The 24,633-nt window shown below is 44.7% G+C and overlaps 1 protein-coding gene across 2 annotated transcripts in view; it reads right to left on the bottom strand.

Moving 5' to 3' along the window:
- LOC308077613 (partitioning defective 3 homolog) overlaps nucleotides 1-24,633 on the bottom strand; it is a 669,238-nt gene that overhangs the window by 352,973 nt on the left and 291,632 nt on the right. For both annotated transcript variants that reach the window (XM_080418368.1, XM_080418367.1), the window contains exons 4-5: nucleotides 7,332-7,540; nucleotides 854-991 (exon numbers count right to left, since the gene is read on the bottom strand). In XM_080418368.1, the coding sequence (XP_080274494.1) occupies nucleotides 854-991; nucleotides 7,332-7,540 (347 nt within the window). The remainder of the gene's footprint in view (nucleotides 1-853; nucleotides 992-7,331; nucleotides 7,541-24,633) is intronic.

The following is a 24,633-nucleotide window of genomic DNA, read 5'->3' on the forward strand; positions in this document are numbered from 1 at the left end:
CGGGTAACGAGAGAGATCGAGTGATGATGAAAGAGACAGACAGAGACAGACAGAGAGAGAGAGAGAGAATTCTCATGCTCAACTTCTGTGACTCCTCTGTTGAGATGATGCTCTGTGTGTGTTGAATCTGATCATCTGAACTGTGACACGGGTGTAAATTAAAATTGAATCATGCGGCTCTCTCCAGATCCACATGGGAACGAACGCGTGGAACGGGAACTGTGTTATTAGAGGAAGCTGAACGTTGAAGCTAACTGAGAATCTCTTACAGAGTACACTAAGCGAGTGTGTGCGTGCATTAACGCATGCAGGCACGTCTTCTCTATGTGCGTGTGTGTGTGTGTGTGTGTGTGTGTGTGTGTGTGTGTGTGTGTGTGTGTGTGTGTGTGTGTGTGTGTGTGTGTGTAACATTTATATTCTAATATAGTATCAGTCTGTCTGCCCTCTGGTAGCCTCGAGCTCCAGGCTTTTATTTTTTATTTTTGCTCAAAAATAAGAGCCAGGACCAGGGGCTGACGGACAGATCCGTGAACCAATGGGATCTCACAGAATTTTTCTCTGTAGATTTTTAACCCGCCCCTCTAGACCAGATATCAGACACGCTAGGGCAGTCTAGCCCTCTGGCAGATGGCCATATGGATAGACTGGACTCAGTTCATAGGTTGCAGATCCGGTCTAGAACGGATACGGAAACGGCCTTTGTGCGTGCCTTTGTGTGTGTGTGTGTGGGGGGGTGGGGCATACAAGGTGTGGCGCTGATCGGCCCAGCAGTCCAGACATAGATGGCAAGCCCAGCAGCAGGAAAACTTCAACAGTAGAGATGGCAGTCAGGAGGACGGTGGGTGTACGGTACCTGTTCCTGCCGGTCCAGCCAGCGGTCCACCATGGGGTGGTTGGCGCTGAGCGAGGAGCGGGTGGTCTCCCTCTGGAACTGCGTAGCCCAGCCGGCAGCGTCCCGGGGCAGACTCCTGTAGGCGTGGCCTCCTCGCCCCTACACACAACAATTAAAAATATTAGGGACTTGTTCACTGCATGCATCATTGGTTCTCAAACTTTTTCATGTCAAGGATCCCCAAATTGACCAACTGTGTTTGGCCACGGACCCCCCCCCCCACATCTGAAAATGTTTTGTGCCAGGGACCCCCAGAAGAGAAAATGTGTTAAATCTTTTTTTTCAAATGCTTTCAAGATTTTAAAAAAATGTTCAAAAATAGCATATCGTTGCTGTCCGGCAGAAACCAGCTAACTTTTTTTCCACTTTTGCATTTTTTCCCCCATAAATCAGTGCTATTTCGTCTGTGTGTAATTTAGCTATGCGACACGTTGTGACCTTGTAGATCTGCTATTTTCCAAAAAAATAAGTGAAAATTGGAATATCTTCAAATCCACAGTTCCACACAAATCTTGTATGGGGGTCCCTGGCACAAAATAATTTCAGAAGGGGGGGGGGGGGTCTGCGGTCATATTAAAATGTTTCAGAACCGCTGGTGTAAACAACATTTAGGAAGCAAGCCCAAATAAGAAGAAAACAGAAACGAGGCCAAAACAAAGCAACCCGCAACTACCAATATTTACAAGCCCAAATTCCCTTAAAGCGGGCGGACATGGCAACACTGCATACAGGATGATTGACAAGGGGGATGGTGGGGTGGCGGGTGCTTATTTTGGACACATTCCATGCTGATACTGTCCGTGGTAAAGTTCCATTACCTAACCCCACATTCTAATCTCATGTTGCTAATAGCCAGCCACATTACAGGCTGCTAATAAGACGCGGGGCCACAGCCGAGCTCCTCCATTACATGAAAAACATTTGTGTAAAAAATATTCCTGCCGAGGTGACCTCAAGACGACATTAATTACATCTCCACTTGGTTTTTTGTCCTCTCTTTTTTTTTGTGCTAATGCAAGCGTGTGCACACACAAACACACACACGCAGATGCGCACGCATACGCACACGCACACTGTATGTCTGCATGGAACTCTCTTTCGTACTCGTGCACGATCATTTAGAGGACAATTAAGGACTCTGCATCACAGACACATGCACACAGACCAGGTGAATGTATTTTAATAAGAAAGAAAGAAAGACAGAAAGAATAGTATTTTTATTTTAAGGCCACTTTATTAAAACTATTTTTCCAACGCCACTTTTTGCAGAACAAGAAAAACATGATGATCAAACGATTCTATCCAGGACCTATACTGATTAGACCTGTCAAAAGCACAGAAGACCATAGAACAGGCGCTATAACAGGCCGATCTGAAAGATTCGGGGCAGAGGTTCTGCTCTGGCATCCAGGGAGTGTGTGTGCACAGTTTCACGCCGTTTGGCGGACGGACAGACAGGATGCAAAACATAGTCTCGGCCACGCCTTCGGCCTGGTGGAGACAATTAACAGCAAAAAATAAACTACGACACCACAATCAGATGATAAGACTACACCCAACATCCAGCTCACTTTATAAACATAGGATTTACTACAAACCCCCCAAGAAACAAAGAAAGAAAGAAAGAAGGAGGGAGAAAAGAGCGAGAGCGAGAGCGAGCCCCGGTCCCTGTGTAAAATAATCCTTCAGTGAACTAGAATGTGGCGTGACGGGGCCCAAGGAAGGCCTGCAGACAGGACAGGACCCTGGCAGGTCACTGAGACAGGCCTACGGGGACCGGCCCACACCCACCTCTCTAGTCCCACCACTCTGTGAAAAAACAAAGCCCCCTCAAACTTCTTCCTTCGTATTACTAGGTCTGAGAGCCGCAGAAAGCAGAGGCGGTGATTTTAAAACCACTCGTTTCACCTCCAAATTCTTATCAGGCAGTTTGACGGTTGACTAAGCGCGGTTCCGAGGCGGCCGCTGCTGCTGCCTCCGCCCTACGAGGGCATTGTAAAAGTCGTTCTCTTGGCGGACACGATCACAGGGCTTTATACGAGGCTTGGACGACGATGAGCGAGGGCTCTCTCTCTCTCTCTCTCGAATAGGGCTGCGTGTCAGCTGCAAGGAGCTTTGGCAGAACGAACGCGACCGGACTCGGCGGTAATTGGATCCGGGGAAAAATGGGTAGAAAGAACAGAACAGAACAGAACAGAGCGCTGTATAACGGCTGTGCTGTATGAGAGGAAATGGTCTCAGACAACCCGGGGGTGGGAGTCGGTCTGGAGACGAACGGCTTGCGTCCACATGTTCGGCTAAAACCGACGAGGTTATTGATGAGCGGTTTCGAGTGAAATTTCCTTTATCCCATTAAGACCGGGAACGAATCTGTGTATTATTTTAAGATGTCTTTGGGCTATTCAAAAATAGCAGATGTACAAGCTCATAGCGCGGCACCGAGTGCCGCGCTACGAGCTTGTAGATCTGCTATTTTTGAAAAATCGTGAAAATGTGTGCAAATCTTTGAATATATATTTTTCTAAAGCGAACATTTGTAACTCAAATCTTTGCTTCTGGGGGGGGGGGGGGGGGTCCCTGGAACAACATATTTTGAGATGGGGGTCCACGGCCAAATACATACAAATTGGGGGCTCTCGAAATGAAAAAGTTTGACAGTTTTTTTAACAAAAACTGTTAGGATTTAGAAGACATTTGTAGAACCCCCAGAAGCAAAGATTTGAGTTACAAATGTTCGCTTTGTTTTAAAATAGCAGATCTACAAGCTTGTATATCTGCTATTTTTGAATAGCCCAAAGAAATCTAAAAATTACACCGATTCTTTCCCGGTCTGAATGGGTTAAGAAAAATGTTTTCAAGCCGGGCGCGGAGTGATGTATTAAGCATCTGTTGTTTGTTGGGACCAAAATAGACTCTGAAATAGACATCTAGCCATGTTCCCTGTTGAAGGGGTTCATGTTCCTGGTCCACAGCCCAGGTCCACATGTTCATGTGTGTGTGTCTCTTCCTTCCTTTGAAGAACCACGCCATGTCTTTGTCAATCAGCATCTTGACAGCCTTCAGAAAGCAGTGGTGGAAAAAAAGTACTCAATTTCTTTACTTGAGTAAAAGTATCGACACTGCAATCAATGTAGGAACACTCTGTTACAAGTGAACGTCCGGTAATCAAAATCCACTTGAGTTAAGTATTGGCATCAAAGAATACTTTAAGTACCACAAGTAAAAGTACTCGTTATGCAGAATGTCCCGTTTCACAAGGTATCGTATGTATAAAATATAAAATATTTTGAAAATAGACGATCTACAAGCTCACAACACGTCACATTGTGAGCTTGTAGATCGGCTATTTTCAAATAGCCAAAGTTTAAATAGGGCTGAAGTGGTTAATGTATGTTTCGTAATAATTAAAATCTACAAAGTAACTAGTAGAAGTAACTTCAAATACGTGTAGTGGAGTAAAAAGTAAAAAATGTGTCTCTGAGATGTAGTGGAGTAGAAGTAAAAGTATTGAAAATTGGAAATACTCCAGTAAAGTAAAAGTACCTCAAAATTGTACATAAGTACAGTATTTAGTAAATGTACTTAGTTACTTTCCATCACTTCTAAGAAGCACATACTGTACGTACATGACCTCGAACAGTCTTGGGCTTTAATCACTAATACCCTATTATACTTACCCGGGTCTCCCAGAGCTCAATACTTGGTCTGTATACGTTTTTTTCCCCTCTACTCCAAATCTCTTCACTGAAAATAGCAGATCTACAAGCACAAAACACACCGCGACAAGACGCATCGCAACGATCCTTGTAGATCGGCTATTTTCGTCCTAATGTTTGCCCGAGAATACTAGGCTTACTACTAGGGTTCATACGAGGATACTAGGGTTTATTTGGTTAAACAAAAAAAATCCGACATCTCCAGGAGTCCGGGTTGAGGTTGACAAAGGTGTGCTCTTCCACAAAACAAATAGTCTCTAATACGTGCTTCATTCCTTCGCCCAGCCTCCTCTCGGGGGAGTTTTGCCGTTACATTATGGAGGCACTGACAACCAGAGTGTTTTTAAATAGGATTATCAAGACGAGGCGCGGAGGCAACGCTAATCACATGGAGGGTTGCCGTGTCACATTCCGAGCACTCAATCATTCCCTTTTTTTTTACTTCCTCTGCCCCTCATCTCATTTGCAATATCTACCTTCCTAGAAAACCACCAAGGCTCTGTCAGCGCCACACGGGGGCGGCCATTTTGAGAAGTTAATTGGCTTCCCTTCTCTTTGGGAAGCTGCGGGGAGGATGTACTTAAGATAGACCTTTTTTTTTTGGTTTTACTTCATTACCAGCTCCCTCAGACAGCCGCTGAAAATTGAATTTAGAACAAAGAGAATGTGTTTCCTTCTCCGTCTCCCACTCTGTCTCCTTTTTTTTTTTTGTGGAACAAAAGAAGTGTGTAGTTTCTGATTAAGTCTGTAGCGCAGGCTTCATATCCAGGATATGTTTTGCTTTGATTCCGGGGCGTAGAGGAGAACAGTACAGTCAAAGTGAGAAGGCAGGCAGGCAGCTGTAATGCAATACAACACTGCTGGGGGTTCTGGACTTCCTACAAGGTAGCTTTGATACTTCTGCAGAGCAGCAACAAAAACTACCTAAAACTAAAACTTACAAAGTATGAACTTTCATAAAGTCCTAGACAAGACACAAGAAACTGTGATGCCAATTAGAAAGTCAAAGTAGGATTTACACATTTACAATTTAGGCGTTTAGCAGATGTTCTTCATCCAGAGCGACTTACAATAACCCTTTAATTAAGACCTGAGGCCGATTCTTGCTAATGTCTTCTAAATCCCAACAGTTTTCTGAAAAACGTATGTTTCTATATCAGCGGTTCTCAAACTTTTTCATGTCAAGGACCCCCAAAATGATATGTATTTGGCCGCCGACCCCCATCTCAAAATGTTTTGTTCCAGGGACCCCCAGAAGCAAAGATTTGAGTTGAATGTTCGCTTTAAAATAATATTTTTTAAAGCGAATAAAATTAAAATTAATACAATTAATTTGCACACATTTTCTAAATTTTCCAAAAATAGCAGATCTACAAGCTCGTAGCGCGGCACTCGGTGCCACGCTATGAGCTTGTATATCTGCTATTTTTGAATAGCCAAAGTGTAAAATAATGCTTTTTAGCTCAAATCCAAAAATGACACAGACCTGTTCCAGGTCTTTAATGGGATAATCAAGGCAAACTCATATATCGAATGCAGTGCCTCAGTAATCTAGCTAGGATCATAGGTAAACCAAGAATAACGTCTACACAATATACAATCAAAAATAAATCTGTACATTGAAACAATAGAAACTATAGGATACCAGGTAAACGATGAGACTAGCATCTGTCTAAATAGCAGCTATCTAAATTACATTTGAAATTTCCATAAGAATGCAAGGCTTGGTCAAGTGCTACGGGCTAACGTGGAATCTGAAGAGATGAGTCTTCAGATTGCAGTTCTAACATCAATGGGGGGTTTGTTCCACAGTTTGGGAGCCAGGAGGGAGAAGAGTCCGGGACATGTGGAGTGTTGTAGAATACACAGAGTTTAATGAAAGCAGTAACTGTCTATCTCCTTTAAGAATGTTGTGTTGGAATTTTGTATCCAAGTTACCACCAGCATCACCTCTGACCATGTTACACATACACTTCCTGGTTTGGACCCTTCCACTGTATGCTCTTCAACATACCACACTTTAAAGCTGGAATGTTTGAGGTATTTTGAATATTTGCACTTTTGAATAAAACTATTTGACCAATTACCTTATATCACACCAACGGATGTCAGCCTAACTGGTGTTGACCAGTGTTGCCAGTTTTGCTTATTACAAGCTTTGGACTTGGCTTGTAAGTCGCTTGTAAATATTGGCAGTTATGCGGGTTGCGTTTTTGTGGGCTTGTTTCTGAAGTCTAGTTGCTTATTTGGGCTTGCTTCCTAATGTTTCAATTAGTGGTTCTCAAATATTTTCCATGTCATGGACATTATTATGTAGCCTATTTGTCCCTAATCCCTATCCTGGTAAACCATCCCGGTTGCGGAATTCACTTTACCACGTGTCTTCAGTCTGCAGAACACACATGGAAATGTGAATTCACGCGACCAGGATGGTTTTTACCAGGCTACCTAATCCCCATCTGAAAATGTTTTGTGCCAGGGAGCCCTGTACCACATTTGTGTAGATTTTCTGGAAAATAACAGATCTACAAGCAGATCGGCTATTTTCAAATAGCCGATGCACAGTATGTAGGTTTAAAGTGCTCATGTGGCCTATAATAGTCGCTTATTTTGGGCTTGTTTTCCTCGACCTGGTTGCTTATTTCTCTCACAAAATCTGGCAACACTGGCGTTGACACGATACATTGCACAGTACAGATACTGTGGTATCCATGTATCATTACCTTACGTTCCAGACTACCAGTGTCTGTGGTGTTGTTGGGGGGGTTCGTGGGGGCGTGGTTGTGGTTCTGTTGTGTGCGGAAGCCCGCGGTGGTGGACCAGCGGGTGGGGTTCTTCCTCGACGGTTCCTCCGGCCCGGTCTGGAGCTCCGCCCCCGGGGCGAGGCCGACCAGCGACGGGTCACTGCTGCGTCGCACGTGGAGAGGCATGTCTGCGGAGAAAAGGATGGATCAGTGTTAATTCCATTTAGTTTGAGACATAATTTTAGTCATCTGAAATGTTTGACTTTTAGTCTGGTTTTAGTCGACTAAATCTACACTTGATTTAGTCGAGTAAAGTTTATGTTGGCAGGCGTTGATGGCGGCGTAATGCTGATTTATTCTTAGCTGTGTGCCGAAAATAGCGTCTGCGATGCGTTGTGAGCTTGTAGATCAGATCTTTTCGGTAGCAAAAATGACTTTGCCTTAGTTCTACTGGATCTCTTCTCCACTAGTGCCTCCCTAACATTTGAGTTTTTATTTGCTGACAAAATTGTCAGTATATTTAGTCATAGTTTTTAGTCATCGTTGCTTAGTTTTTATTTCGCTTTTATTTAGTTTTCCTCTGTGAAAAAAAATGTAGTCGACAAACATTTTTCATCATAGTTTTAGTCGACGAAGTTAACACTGGGATGGCTAGAGGAAGGAAAGGAGGGAGGGAAGGAGTAAGAAAGGAGAGGGAAGAATGGGGATGGAGTGACGGGAAGGGGAGGGGAGTGAAAATGTTGAGAATTGAGGGGAGAGGATGAGAGGAGTGGCAGACGATGTAAAGAGAAGAGGAGGGAAAAATAGAAAAAGACACATTAGGTTATGGCATGTCAAATAAACATCACACCACTTTACTGCCTTTAACACCTATCAGGCAGATCACTTTTCACTTCGGCGAGCTCCAACAGCTAGCGCGACTACTTTGGCGCAAACCGCTGGGTAATTTCCCCCCCCCCCGCAATCCTGTCCGGTGGCCATGAAACCCACCACGACAGAGCCGCCTCCTCTGTCGTCCTGGCGTGTCAGCTGCGGCGACATGGGAAGTGGTTATGAGAAGTACTTTTGTTTTCCTTTTAAAGGCCCTTCGAGCCCCAATGATACATTATAGGACTCAGCTGCGTGAGAGGTTTGACTTGGCTGACTCCTGCTGTGACACAGAGAAGAATAAATACTGCAGAGTGGGAACTCGCTGTGCGTCTGTGTGAGCGCACGCGTGCACGCGCTCGTGCGCTTGTGTGTGTGTGTGTGTGTGTGTGTGTGTGTGTGTGTGTGTGTGTGTGTGTGTGTGTGTGTGTGTGTGTGTGTGTGTGTGTGTGTGTGTGCGTGTGTGTGTGGCCGTGCGTAGCTCAAATAGTCTTTACCAAATGATCTGCAAATGCAATTCAACTCATTAGAATGTTCCCCACACCTGCTCCAACAGGTGTGTGTGTGTAAGACAGAGAGAGAGACAGGGCCGGACTGGGACCAAAATTCAGCCCTGGCATTTTGGTCCGGACCGGCCCACCACCGGCCCACCACCCCACACCCCCCTGGGCCGTTTTGTCAAGGGGGGGGGGGGGGGGGGTGGAGCGTTTCACTGTTTCAGCAGCCCAGCCCTGCACATGAACTCTGCAGCCGCACTGAGGCCCCTGCTGGAAAGCATCCCAGCCCAAACATTAACGTAACTAATAATTTGGCCGCGCGACCCGGAAATGACCGTAATAATCCTAAAACAGGAGCGAAAATATTTTTCGAAAAAAAAAACATATATATATATTATTTTTTTTGTGGCCCACTTGCCCAGCGGCCCACCGGGCATTTGCCCGGTGGGCCAAATGGCCAGTCCGCCGTTGGAGAGAGAGAGAGAATATTTCAAAGAGAGAATATAAGAGAGAGTATTTCAAAACACTGAAATACTGCTGTCAACTGTTTCAAAAGTTTATACCAAGCTAACCTTTCCTATATGGATATGGACTATTTATTAGAAATGTATTTCTTTTGTATAGTTTCGTGAGATAGTGTTCCCTCTAAGTTGCAAAGTAACACAGGCAGCTCTGTTTACACAGTTATTAATTCCTTTGACCGAATTCCGACCAAGCGTGTCGCACACCTGTCTCAGCGAACGTATTTGGCGAATACCCCCCCCCCCAACCCCCCCCAGCCGCTTTAGGCCATATGGATACGTTTATGGCTTGCTACCAGTCTGCTTTGCAACATCCTTAATTATGCAAATGATTCAGCGACCACCTGTCATCCATCGCCGTCTTCTTCTTCCCGGCAAGCATATGCTCAGAGCTCAGCCTCCATCTGACAGCGGTGGAAAAAAAGTACTCAAATGTTTTACTTAAGTAAAACTATCAATACTGCAATATAGAAATACTCTGTTACAAGTAAAAGTCCGGAATTCAACATTTACGTGAGTAAAAGTACAAAAGTATTGGCATCAAAACGTCCTTAAAGTACCAAAAGTAAAAGTACTAAAATATTAGAAAATAGCAGATCTCACAACGCTCACAACGCGTCGCATCTTGTAAAAAAAAAAAAAAAAAAAGCTATCAAAATATGCGACCTAGCGCAAGGCCTATTGGTGCATGTTTTTAGCTGTGGTGGACCCGGGATGGAGTTATGACATTTTTCTACTGTACCATTCATCCTAGGGTATCATAACATCATAAAAAAGGTAAGAGAACCATGGGGCAAAATATCCCTTTAAGGCGCATACCACATATAGGCTCTAATGCAGCCTGATTAGGGATGCAAATTATCGATTAATTAATTAATTGATAGTTGATAAACTAAAGAAACCGAAAATGAGTGCAGAAACATAATTGCCTTGATGTATAGAACATTAACGAGCGTCAACGAGCATCACCTGGACACCAATCTGGGAACCCATCGCCAAATGAAAAGGAAAAACAGCGCCCTCTGCTGTTTTTTACTATCTCACTTGGCTCTGGGAGGAAGTCGACGTAGCACACGTGCGCAAGGAAACCAGGGTTTTGGTCTGCCTTCAGCCTTTCACTTCCGGTGGTGCGACTATGTTTTCATTCCCACTAACAATATTTCTACACGGAACACTAACACCACTTCTCCCAGATAACATGAATCGTTTTGGTTATAAGCCCACTTGTTTCTATGATGAAAGAGCAAGTTAAAATGTGAATATCTTTCCGTGGTTTTGTCTGCTCCGAGGACGCTATTGTTAAATGAGTTTCGGTTTGTTTCTAGTGGGGAAGGATCGGCGGACACGTAAATCCCGACCACTACATTTGATTGGGTAAAGCGCGGCCTGCTTCCTGATCTGAAGGCACGCCCACTTGTAGGCCAGTGCGTACGCGATATGACGAACCCCCCCGACAGATTCACACGGAGAGCAGAATCTGTTCTTGAGAGATTACCTGGACACAGACACCTCCCCTCTGCAGTGCTCTATGGAGTCTGTCTCATTTCTCTCCAAAAGCCCTTGAATATGATGGAATATGATTAAGGATTACTGTGATTATGGTAAGCTCACATTTGATATCACACACACCATACCTGTAACTCCTCCCCCCAATTTTTCTTTCGATAAATGTAATCGAGTAAATATCTTAACGGCAATTAACCGATTATAGATTAATTGTTAACATCCCTAAGCCTGACAGCGAGTCGCGAGTTCGATACCCCGAGTCTGACGACCTTCGCTGTTGTGTCACAGCATAGGATAGCAACAGCATGGTCCCGGGGAATATGGTCAAAGGCTTCTGATTAAATGGGACTGGAATTAGTGGAGAGAGAGAGAGTGGAAGGAGTGCAGTGGGGTTTACGTGCCAACACGGGTCCTGAGTTAGATTAGAAGCTGGGACATTGTGATCGACTGGTTGACCCTCAAAAGGCGCTGGAAGGTTTAATATTATGACAGGAAGTAGCAGCACGCACCGGCGGCCTTGTATTGACCGGCGACCGCTTCCATCTCTAAGGGGATTAACCCTTTAAGACCGGGAAAGCATCAAAAGATTTATTTGGGCTATTCAAAAATAGCAGATATACAAGCTCATAGCTCAGAGTGCCGCGCTATGAGCTTGTAGATCTGCTATTTATTTATTTTTTTCAAATCTTGAAAATTCTTGAAAATCTTTGAATATACATATTCTTTAAAGCGAAAATATTTTACTCAAATCTTTGCTCCTGGGGGGTCCCAAGAACAACATATTTTGAGATGGTGGTCCGCTGCCAAATACAAATAATTTTGGGGGTCCTTGACATGAAAAAGTTGTGTTCCAGGGACCCCAAGAAGCAAAGATTTGAGTTAAAAATGTAGTTTAAAAAAATATAAATATATATTCAAAGATTTGCACAAATGTTCACGATTTTTCAAAAATGGCAGAACTACAAGCTCATATAGCGCGGCACTCGGATAGCCAAAGTATAAAATAGTGGTTACACAGATGCATTCCCGGTCTTAATGGGTTAAGTAGACCTAAATAAAGGCTCTCGAAATACTCTCAACGTACACACGGCAATGTCAGAATGTCAGAATGTTATCCATGGTACCGGGGGAGAAGAGACTACCAGCAGAGGCTAGCAGCCGGTCAGTTGTGCTGCTCTTCATGAATTAGCTTCAATAATGGCTTTTAATTCGCTCTGACCCCTCCCGGTAAATGGGCGGTTCACGTGTAGTTCAGGACTCTAATGACGTTGACCTCATGCCTGGGTGTAATTATACATATTTTTTTAAAAGCCCCGCTCAATTCCGGGATTATCCGCAGTGATTACCACCAGACCAGTCACCAGACATAAGAGAAGACGCCCACACACACACACACACACACACAGAGAGAGAGAGAGGGACACTGAGACGACAAACGACATAAAACAGAGAAAGAGACAGACACGCAGAGAGAGAAAGGAGAACGCGGTACAGGGAGAAATAGGCACACTGTGTTTAGAGAGAGAAAGAGAGAGGCAGACAGAGAGAGAGAGACCGAGAGTGAGAGTGAGAGACAGACAGAGATAGAGAGCGAGAGAGCAGCGGTAACAGTACAATGACAACTCCCATAGACAAACAGCCCCAGCCAGACTTACATTAGGCAGATGACATATACAGTGAACAGGACTGCATAATGGACTTTGGAGGCAAAGATGATTATTATTGTCCCTCTCTCTCTCTCTCTCTCTCTCTCTCTCTCTCTCCCCCTCCCTCCCTCCCTCTCTCATGTTAATTAGATGTGACGGTGAGCCCGGTGGGGTGGGGCCACGGGCTCGGAGGACCTCTTTCTGATTGTATTTCTGTATGGATTTTTCCTCCCACCCTCGCAAGCAGGTTCAGTGAAAGCTGGGTGGGGGGGGGTTAGGTATACCTGATCACCGGCAGGTATACCTGATCACGTGTTTATTTTCATCCAAGGGGACACATATGTACACTAACGTTGAAGTTAGGCACGCAACTTTGTGCTGCTTCGAGCATGGCCTGCGAAGTTTGAGCTCGCAGGCATGCTGGCTGTCAAATGCAACTTTGGCTCACATAATAAGTTCATGCACGCAAGGCACACACACACTACGTGCACCTGTATACAAACGCAAGCACAGCCTTACACATGCAGTCGTGCGCCTATACAACCGCATGCACACTTGTGCAAGGAGACAAACGTTGGCAGCTCACGCTCCCTTGCTATTTGAAATCTGTTTGAATGTTCAGAAGGCACACATGAGCACATCAAAACACCATATGTTCTACCCTATGTCTGTGTGTTTTTTTCCCCCGTTTTCACTGTTGTTTGTCTTTGTCAGGAGTGGGGGACTGTATGGGCAACATAAGAATATTTAGATTTAAAAAACAACAACATGATGACAAGGAAGACCTTAGTCGACTGTATAGCAAACGGTTCTGAGAGGACTGGCTTAAATACTGCCAATGGACGAGCTCTGCAGCGAAAACAGTGACACCACGCATCTGTCTTAATGCTACCAGATCAGTTCCAGCTGCGACACGTGGGGCACATCCACACACGCATCCCGAACCTCTGACATCACTGTGAGAGGCACAGAGAGAGAGAGAAAGAAAGAAAGAAAGAAAGAAAGAAAGAAAGAAAGAGAGAGAGAGAGAGAGAGAGAGAGAGGTAAAGAAAGAGAGAGAGAGGAAGAGAAAGAGAGAGAGGAAGCGAAAGAAAGAAAGGAGGAGGCTTAAAGGGAAAGACCACTTTGGTAGAGGTTTGGGTTGTGTAGTCACCTTGCCATGATGTAACTCCAAAGGTGGACAAGAAATCAAAAATAATTGCTCCATTGATTAGAAATTGATAATTCAAAATATGCTCCTCATTGACTTACATTGTACGGCAAAACAGCTCTCAAAGTCACTCTTTTAGCATGTAAACAAACGCAAACAAAGTTGATTCAGACAATATAGAACATCACCAAACCCAGTACTGTTTTTTTTTTTTATAAAAATGTTAACTTCCTGTTGATTTTGCTATTTTTATTAAGAAGAAAACCCGGACTGGATTCGCGGATCCGGATTCGGATCTTCAAATAGTAAAATCAGCAGGAAGTTAACATTTTTATTAAAAAAACAAACAGTACTGGGTTTGGTGATGTTCTATACTGTCTGAATCAGCTTTGTTCGTGTTCGTCTATGTGCTTAAAGAGTGACTTTGAGAGCTGTTTTACGGTACAATGTAAGTCAATGAGGAGTACATTTAGAATGATCAATTTCTAATCAATAGAGCATTTTTTTTTAATTTCTTGTCCACCTTTGGAGTTACATCATGGCAAGGTAACTACACAACCCAAACCTCTACCAAAGTGGTCTTGCCCTTTAAGGAGACAAGCAGAGAGAGAGAGAGAAAGAGAGAGAGAGTAGAGCAAGAAGAGCTAAGCTCTGTTGAACTTTACAAGTTTCTGGTATGAGCTCTGAGATGTGAGATACGTGTGAGTCTGGCGGCGGTGTGTGACAGCGTCACGGATGGTTGAGTTTAAACATGAGATTATGAGGCTTAGTGTATTCCCATGTTTGTGATGTCATCGTCTCTTTAACAAAAGGAACCAATCACGCGACAACATTCCACCGAAAGGAATACGCTGGGAGACCTCAAAGACTATACGAGAGAAGAGCGGCCAGTTATGAGTCAATGTAAAATCCAGAGTGGAAAATATCTTGGCACGCACGCACACGCACACCAGACGGGTAACAAATACTTTGTCATATCAGTCTGGACTTCGGCCCATATGGAGCGAGTATGAGAAATCAGAAAATGATTGGGCCAATCAGTGACTGTGTTTCAACTGCTGTCCGTACAACAGTGAAAAGCATCAAAATCATTTTCTGATTTCTCATACTCGTTCCTATGGGCCAAAGTCCAGACTGATACCGGGGAGGAACGTGAGAGTGAATCCACGTTACCAATCTGGCCAATGCCAGGCTAAACTTCCCCTGCTTCTGCTTCACTTGGTTTCATCTCACCGTCCCCTGACTCTGTGCTAATAACACAGCAGCACAGACCCAGACCCTGCATTGACTCTGTGCTAATAACACAGCAGCACAGACCAGGACCCTGCATTGTGGCCAGAGAGGGGCTCACTCTCTAATGCATTGGCTCTGGAAGGTTCCAATCACCAAAATGGCTGGTGGAGTGAGTCTGAGTGTCCTCATTGCACCTGAGAGGAGAGGGGAGGAGGGGAGAAGCAGAGGAGAGGAGGAGTGGAGAGGAGAGGGGAGGAGGGGAGAAGCAGAGGAGAGGAGAGGAGAGGAGAGTGGCCCGTACCCTTCTGACTGGTTGCCAACACACGGTATGAAGCTTTGCATTCTGATGAGGTTACAGAAAGGACACCACTGAGACTGGGCAGTGTGTGTGTGTGTGTGTGTGTGTGTGTGTGTGTGTGTGTGTGTGTGTGTGTGTGTGTGTGTGTGTGTGCGTATGAGAGTGTTTAGGGCGCAAGCCAGGTACAGAGCATGACACGCAAGGTAAGACGAGGGTCAGCCATTTTCTTTTTTCCATCCCTTACATGAATATGGATGTCGTGCCAGCGAGCACATTCTCACAAAAACGCCATTTCTTGTCCTTTTGTCGGGGTGGGAAAGTGGGGTTAAGTTTAAAATATTTTGGTCGTGAGCCATTTCAAAAGACTGAATAAAACTATCTTAAAGCCGCCAAATAATACATATTGATGTCCCTTGTGTTTGGAGCCGAGGGGACTTCCACTGCATACTTGCCGTTGACCTGAATTCAAATCCACACCACAGAGGGTGAGGAGAGGTCCCACGTCTGTGAAGTAACTAAGTGCATGTACTCAAGTACTGTACTTAAGTACAATTTAGAGGTATTTTTTACTTTACTTGAGTATTTTCAATTTCCAATACTTTTACTTGTATTCCACTACATCTCAGAGGCAAATATTGTACTTTTACTCCACTACAATTATTCGAAAACTTCAGTTGCTAGTTATTTTGAAGATTTTGATTATCATTACAAAACACATTAACCACTTCAGCCCTGTATACATTTCGTCATTTTCAAAAGATTTTAATACATTTGAAAACTTCTACATAATGAGTACTTTCACTTTTGGTACTTTTGGTTCTGTACTTTTACTCTTAAGTAAATTTTGAATTCCAGACTTTTTACTTAACAGAGTAACAGAGTACTTCTACATTGCAGTATTGATACTTTCACTTAAGTAAAAAATGTGAGTACTTTTTCCACCACTGACAGCGGGTATAAGGAGAAGTCCCACGTCGTCTGTGGACCACAGAGCCTTCCAGAGCAGTGGGAACCAGAGGGGGGACTCACAGGGGGATGGAGATGAATTATTATGTATGCTTTAAAGAGGGCTCTTTTGGTCGGCCGCACCCAAAATGGGTCTGGGGGGACATGCAGGCAGTCAGCGAGCGGAGCTCTAATCTGATGCAACGTCAGCGAGAGCCCGAGACAAAGTTTGAATAAACACTGACTGTTGACCTTTACAGAGAGCAGGGAAGATGCAATCGGATAGAGGGATGGATGGAAAAGCACTTTAACCCAGTAAGACCTTCTACAAAATGACCTTCTAAATCAAACGTTTTATTTTGCTTGTCAAGGACCCCCAAAAATGATGGACCCAACCCCCGACCCCATTCTGAAAATGTTTTGTGCCAGGAGGTAGGGACCCCATAAGAGAAGTTTTGTGTAAAAAAAAACAAAAATGTTCATACTTTTTCAAACACTTTCAAGATTTTTTTTTTATTTTATTTTTTAAAGCAGATGTACAAGCTCGACGAGCTTGTACATCTGCTATTTATGAGAACCACTGTTCTAATTCCTAAGAGTTTTTATTTACAGCCGTCCACTACTGCCCAGCTAAAGTGCCGTACGTGTACAACGCATGTGTGTGTGTGCGCTCGTCCGTGTGCACGTACGTGCACAGAGCACACCGCACGCCCACTTCTGGAAAAGCCAGTCAGTGAAGGATGGTGTAAAAACCTGCCCGACGCCCACCCACCTAAACAACACCCATACCACCCAAACGCACCTACCCGCCCCTTCTTCTCCCACACAGGATTATACTGCTAGGCTGCCTTGACAGGTACATGGAAATTAGACACGGTGTTAGGTTCTCTAGCAGGCCCCGGCCTCCCTCTCTCTCTCTCTCTCTCTCTCTGAGTCTGTCTGCGGACCTGTCAGACGTTTGTATAGCGAGCATACTGGGACTTTCTAGACCTCCAGAGGGCAAAACACAACACGTGTGTGTGTGTGTGTGTGTGTGTGTGTGTGTGTGTGTGTGTGTGTGTGTGTGTGTGTGTGTGTGTGTGTGTGTGTGTGTGTGTGTGTGTGTGTGTGTGTGTGTGTGTGTGTGCGTGCGTGCGTGCGTGCGTGCGTGCGTGCGTGCGTGCGTGCGTGCGTGCGTGCGTGCGTGCGTGCGTGCGTGCGTGCGTGCGTGCGTGCGTGCGTGCGTGCGTGCGTGCGTGCGTGCGTGCGTGCGTGCGTGCGTGCGAGTGTGTGTGTGTGCCCTCAACGCTCAATGGAGAAGGGTAGACACTATAGCCATGATGGCAGCCCCAGAGGGTTGGGAATAGAAAAAGCCAAATGGACTGGTCGATCAGTTTTGCAGTATAGGCCTATTTTGTCTTGCTCCTTCCATTTACCTCTAGATCAGCTTTTTTTTTTTTTTTTATCATTTCGAAGATTTGTGTAGTTCAGTGGTTACATATAGTGGTGTAAAGTATAAATTTAATCATGTGCTGTACTTATGAGTGGTTCTTCCATCAGTCGCTATAGATCTGGATCCCCACAGAACATGGTGAGTGGGCCCGGACGGCTATAGGGTAGCGGTCCGGGCACCTAGGCTGCTGATGCAGCCTCACGTCGCGGGTTCGAATCCCGATGTCTACGACCTTTGCTGCGTGTCCCCATCTCTCTATCCCCATTTCCTGTCAGACTACTGTATACTATCTAATAAAAACATGGTGAGTGGAGCACTCCAGCTTCTCATCTCAGATTTAGAGACATTGAGAGAGAGAGAGAAAAAGAGTGAAATCAAAAGAGATAATGTGATCACTTCTCCCTGACAGGGAGCTCAGCCAGACACTTTGCTAGAAAGAGGAGCTGAGAAGGAGAGGAGGAGGAGGAGGAGAGGAGAAGAAGTGTGTGTTCTTGGCGTCCTCAGGAGAGGAGGCCTCTAGCTAACACACATAAACAAAGACACCACAGCACATCATGCAGCAACAACAAAAACAACAACAACAAGTAAACCCAAGGCTGGGAGCCAAAAGGCTCTCCTCTCTGATACGAGCGTGTGTGTGTGTGTGTTCCTCTATTTGTGTGTATAAGCCTCCCTTCACTCACTGAAGGGAAAGACAAAAAAAGAAATAAACATAAATTCAGGACCCGGGTGACACCACCCGCGTGCGCACGCACACGCGCACACGCACGCGCACACACACAGAGACTCTGGGGAGTTACTAATCAGCAAACAAAACAAACCTGGTCTGGCTCTGGCCTTAGGCCCGCCGGCAGCACCTTTACCATGTAAATACCATTCTGTGTGTCTCTGTGTTAGCCTGAGGGGAAGGGGGGGGGACAGGGGGGAGGGGGGGGGCCGCAGCCCTGGGAGAACAGCAGCCATAAATCTCACTCAGCTTGTGGCTCTGTGGCACCGTCACTCCTGATTACACCCACACACACACACTGCCCCTTATAGCAGCGGTCCTCAAAGTGAGGTCCGGGGTACTCCCCAGGGGTCCCTGAGGGGGTTCCAGGGGGTCCCAAGAAGAATAGCATCAATATCTGTTTAACCACCAAACTTTTGACCCTTTTTTATAGCTCACAATGCAATAATTTTGAAATTTAACACAAATCTTCTCTTCTGTAGGTCCCTTCCCTGGCACAAGTATTTGTCCAGATGGGATCCGGGGCCTAATACCTACGAATTTGGGGGTCCTCCTTGATATTAACATATTTGAGAAATGAAGCTTCATGCAGGGCAGACACGCCTCAGCTGGAATCAGCTGTCAGTCTGCTGATTGCTTTCAATCAGCCACGCTTTTCTACACACCAATCACACCTCATTCACTAAACAAGCCGGTCCTATTTAAATTACAGCTCCCTCCTACACTGGATATCTGCTTTCCAATTGCTGCCACACACTGCTGCTGCTGGCAGAGCTTGCCTCCACCACCCCAGCCTCCACCGTACAGTTCAGACTCTTGCATGACTCAAACGTTTAAGCTGAAGGTTAAACTGAAATCTGAATCTGAATTCAATGCTTTAATGTTAAACTACGATTCAAGTTTGCATGACTCAAATTCATCTGATTAAATGGGCCCCGCTCTTGTATACCTGGGGGGGGGGGGGGGGGGTGCATAGCGTTCCCTGATTTAGCTTAGCATGCTGCAAAGTTTAGGGAACATCTTAAAGAGCAGAGCCATCAACGCCAAGTTTGACTGTATTCCATTTGTTGCAATAAGTGGTTGAAAAACTACTTGTGACAGGAGTGTTCCCGACTGAACCACCGCCTTATAGGGACCGTCGCCAGAAGACCGTCGGAGAAGAGATAGACAGAGGCCCCAAAACAGGCACCAACCGTGGTCACATGTCTGAATCCTCGGAGAGCGCGAACCGCATTCAACCCTGGTTCCCAGACAGGCACGTACGTACGTACACGCACGCACACGCACACACACACACACACACACACACACACACACACACACACACACACACGAAAAATAAAATCCATATCAGCTCACACACCCTGTCCTGCTCTCGCCGAGCTACAGAAAGAAAAACAATTATATAAAAATAAAAACAGCCTCATTCAACTTGCTCTTTTCACAAGAGGACAGCGGCACGATAACAAACTGAAAAACTCCAGCAGAAAGTCAAACATTCTTTCTCAGTCCGGACTGTTCTGGTGGGAGAAGAAGACAAACAGTTGTGATGTGCTGCTGTGCTGCAGGAGGGAGTGATATGGTATGTGTTGGGGGGGGCTTGGCCTGAATAAGTTGTTGACTGATCTGAGTGCTGTCAGATTAAAAGCTGTCTGCCTGCAGCCAGAGGCACGATGGCTGGCCACCAAGTAGGCTATATAATACTAATCTTAACCCTTTAAGACCTGAGACGATTCTAAAAAATGTTTTCTAAATCCTCAGTTTTTTGAAAAAAATCCCCCAAAAAAATGTTCTAGATTTTTCAAAAATAGCAGATCTACAAGCTCTGCTATTTCTGAATAGCCAAAGTTCCAGGTCTTAATGGGTTAACACAGACGCACACACACACTTAGGTGCACAGACACAAACACATACAGAAACATGCACACAAACGTCCACATGGACACACATATACACACAAACAATAGTACATGCACACACACACACACACACACACACATGCACATAGATGAGACTATAGTAACATAAGGACAGACTGCGAGTGTCAGACGAGAGGAAGGCAAAGAAAGAGAGAGCGATAGAACGAGAGGGAGAGACAGAGAGAGAGAGAGAGATGTCTGCACGCAACATTGCAAAACAAAATCAGAACGCTCTCCATCACAGAGCAGAGAAGATGAAAAACAGAGAAAAGGCTTAAAAACATAAGTCTGAACTCAGGTCTACTGCTCAGCACTACTGGGAGCGATGTTCAACCAGGAATTTGTGTGAAACACACACACCAAAAAAAGGCTGTAGGATATTGAGAAGCAGATGGTATTTTGACGTGCTGAGGCCGTGTTTTGGATATAGATATAATAAGGTGGATCTGTCATAAGGGACGCGACGGAGCACACAAGGTTCTCATATATACAAGATCATGTAAGGGCAGGATATTTGGCCACGGACCCCCACATCTGAAAATGTTTTGTGCCAGTGACCCCCAGAAGTAGCCTGGCTCCACCCCCTGAATCGTTTGCCTCGCATTCAGGGTCTGGTGACGCTGTCGAAGGCGGGTGTTTCTCGGTTGAAAATCTGTACGACGAATCGGGATCGGGATAATCCAGTATGAACCAATTGCCAAAGAGTCCCACTTTGGCCACGCCCCCATCTCAGAAATCGGCTGCAATAGACCATATTCACACGGCGGCCATATTGAAATTTAACATTGAAAGTGCCGCCACCCGGGTCGGCTACTTTCATTGACTTCATAGAAACATGGCCGCCGTGTGAATATGGTCTATGAGAGGGCTTTCAGACTGAATAATGGAGTGAAACGAAATGAAAATTCAGGCCGAGTGTCAGGCTACCCCAGAAGATGATTTTTTAAAATATATTTTTGGGTATTTTTCTGTCTTTATTGATCAATATACAGTAGACTGTCAGCAAATGGGGAGAGAGATGGGGGGACGCAGCAAAGGTCGTCGGGATGGGGATTGGAGCCCGCGACACACTGTCAGGCTGGATTAGCAGAATACTGTAGGTGCCCAGGCGGCTAAGCCAGCCGTCCGGGCCAAGATCTACTACTTTTGATGGTTTTGTGTGACGTTGTAGTATGATCAAGTAGGGGCGTTCATTTACGAATAAATAAATATGGAGATGGGAGGTTTCTGTCCAACATATACGATATTCTTTCGCCAATGAATATATTCCATGATTCAAAGTCTACGATTAGTATTTTTTTGCCTATAATGACATGACAAAAATTGGGACGCCAGGGTTTTTTGTGGTTTATCCCCCTCACTCGCACGCACGCACACACACACACACACACACACACACACACACACACACACACAGTACTGCTGACGCACCCAGACACTGGACTGCAACGGCCTTTTGGATCCCGATCCGAGTAGAGAAGCAGTGCTACTAATTGCATTTGACCAGTGGCCACCCCTCTCTTTCCAACTGCCATATAAACACGAGCTCATAAATTCCTTGTTTGTAATGGAATGAGGTTGGCAAAGTGAGCTAGCCGCTTCGGATTCCGAAGCTTTGGTCTATTGCTACGACTAATGACTTCTCCTGTGAGGTCTCTCCTACTCCTCAAAGCGAAATAAAAGACCAAGAAAAGAAGGTAAAAGAATACTACGGTCTTACTGGCGAAACTATGAGTCAGCTATAGCTTGCGGTTTTGAAGTGGCTGCTTGCTATCCGACCAAATCACATGTGACCGCTCGTGATTAGAGCTGGATCGCCGGCAAAACACGAGCTGACACAAATCTGAGGGTTTCATAAAATGAAATGAACAATACCACACACACACACACATGTGCACGAACGCAACAGAATAATATTTAAAAAAACGGAAAAGAAAAGAAAAGATTTTGTACAAGCCAAAAACCCCATTGTCACAAAGACTGAGATTTTCAGCAAATCATGGACAAGCGCTTAAAACTTTAAATCTGCAGATCATTTTCTCCTACAGTACTGTAGGTGCTTCGCATCAACATCTCAGCATGTATTAGCCCAACGGTTCCCACACTTTTCAGGCCATGACCCCCCCGAAAATAATCCTATTTGAACTGGGGACCCCCCACCCTGACAAGCACTTGGAGTCGTAGGAGTTGAGGGATTACATTTAGTTCCACAGATAAATATTGTGCAAATAGCGCAATAGTTGTGAACTTGTAGATCAGCTATTTAAAAAAATTCTTAGGTAATATTTTACAATTTGACCAATGTTTGACAATTTTTACAGTATAGTTTGTTGGTTTCTTTTGACGTAGTAATGGTCTTATTATTAGTTTATTTATTTAGAATTTTGGAGGTATTAAAAAGGTCTTAAAAGCCCTTAAATTGTTACTTTAAAAATGTGCAGATACCCTGTATAGTATACACTTATACTGTATGTTGGTTTGTTTACGGTTAAGTGAGAAAACAATGTTGCATGTTCCCCCCACACCCAGACTTTTTGGCCCTAGCGAAACAACATATGGTTCCAGAACAATTTTAGCATGACTAACGCATAAGGGAACTCCTGTCAGATAGTGACTGCACATTGTCAACCCAATTAAGCCCCCTTTTAAAATGTCCCAGATCGCTCCACGCAGGGGAAAAAATATAACAAATCCCTCGAGACGAAGCAAAAATGTTTTTCCTATAGATCAAAGTGCCGATTCGCTGGGCCAAAGTACTGTCTGAAGCATCATGGTTCATCTAGGAGTGGGGCGGTGGGCGGGAGGGGGTTTTCCAGGGTTCTATATGGGGGCTGGCTGGGTGTGTGTGCCTGGTCTGTCTGTATAGGGCCGATTATCAAACACACCCGCCTGGCCTCCTCTGAGGAGCGGAGGCGGGATTGAATAGAAGGAGGGTCAGACAGAGCGGAAGCCAAGACCGCCTCTCCCTCCTTGCACGTTAGACTTATATATATATATATTCATTGGAATGCCTTCTGAGGGCAGCGCTTAATTTCATTGGTTTTCCCGTGTGTCCAATCAGTGAAAAGCAGTCTCACAGTGACTGGCACGTTGTGCCTTGTGAGACGTCTGCCGTGCGTTTTTGATTTTCACTTTAAAAAACATATATATTCAAAGATTTGGATTTTCACGATAAAAATAGATAAAAATGCACTCGGTGCCGCGCTATGAGCTTGTATATCTGCTATTTTTGAATAGCCAAAGTATAAAATAATGGTTAAAGTGGTTACACAGATGCGTTGGGAACCATATGCCTAATGTCGCGAAATTATGCGTTTTTTTTAAACAATGCCGAATGTGGCGAAATTATGCCTAAAGTGGCGAAAAGGTAGTGTTGAGAGTGGGATTCGATCCCATGATGTTGTGACGGGACGTCTAATGCCAATCCTGGCACGCCACCGTGACAGCCCGACAAGGACGGGTTTCGGTAGTTATTTGAATGTCAATTCACAGGTGAAATCCACCATAAAAATGGATTAAGAGATTCAGGGGGGGCCTTTGGGACAAATAGCCTGTGGAGACCAAAGATAATGATAAAGGGACCCTGATCCTTTTATGTGGAATTATCAGCCAGGAGCTGTTTGTCCATGGCCAAATTAAAGTGACCTACCCTCCACACACAGCCCACCCACCATAAATGAAACGCAGAGGTGAGAGAGAGAGAGATTGGCTCTCCTTCTGACAAAACAACTGCATTTTCATCCCTTGGCAAAGCACTATCAGTCAGCAGTGGTGGAAAAAGTACTCAAATTATTTACTTATTTAAGTAAAAGTACCAAAACTGCAATAAAGAAATACTCTGTTACAGGTAAAAGTCCAGAATTCAAAATGTACTTGAGTGAAAGTACAAAAGTATTGCCATCAAAATGTACTTAAAAGTACCAAAAGTAAAAAAGTACTAAAATGTTTGAAAATAGCCGAACTACAAGCTCACAACGCATCGCGATGCGACGCGTTGTGAGCTTGTAGATCGGCTATTTTCAAATAGCCTATGTATGAAATAGGGCTTAAGTGGTTAATGTATATTTCATAATATCATAATTTATATCTGAAAAGTAACTAGTAACTAAAGTTTTCGAATAATTGTAGTGGAGTAAAAGTACAATATTTGCCTCCGAGATGTAGTGGAGCGGAAGTAAAAGTACAGAAAATGGGAAATACTACAGTAAAATCCTCAAAAGTGAACTTAAGTACAGTACTTGAGTAAATGTACTTAGGTAGCCTACTTTACACCACTGTCAGTCAGTGTGCGCGTGCGTGCGCGTGTGTGTGTGAGAAAGTGGTGGGCCAGGGTATTAGCGAAGGTGGCCACATCATGCCAACGGTACGCTATAGCTAGCTCCTACTAAACACGTTACGTTATACTCGGAAACCCGGGACCTAATAAGTCATGTTAATGGTCCTTCCTTGGCAACACGGCTTATTGGATCTGAATAAGGTGCATTAAACCAGCAGAGGAGGGGTCTCACACTAATAATAAGAGCAGGAGAGAGAGAAAGAG

This window comes from Gymnoscopelus braueri (genome assembly GCF_963280865.1).
Source record: "Gymnoscopelus braueri genome assembly, chromosome: 21".
In the NCBI taxonomy this organism is placed as follows: domain Eukaryota; kingdom Metazoa; phylum Chordata; class Actinopteri; order Myctophiformes; family Myctophidae; genus Gymnoscopelus; species Gymnoscopelus braueri.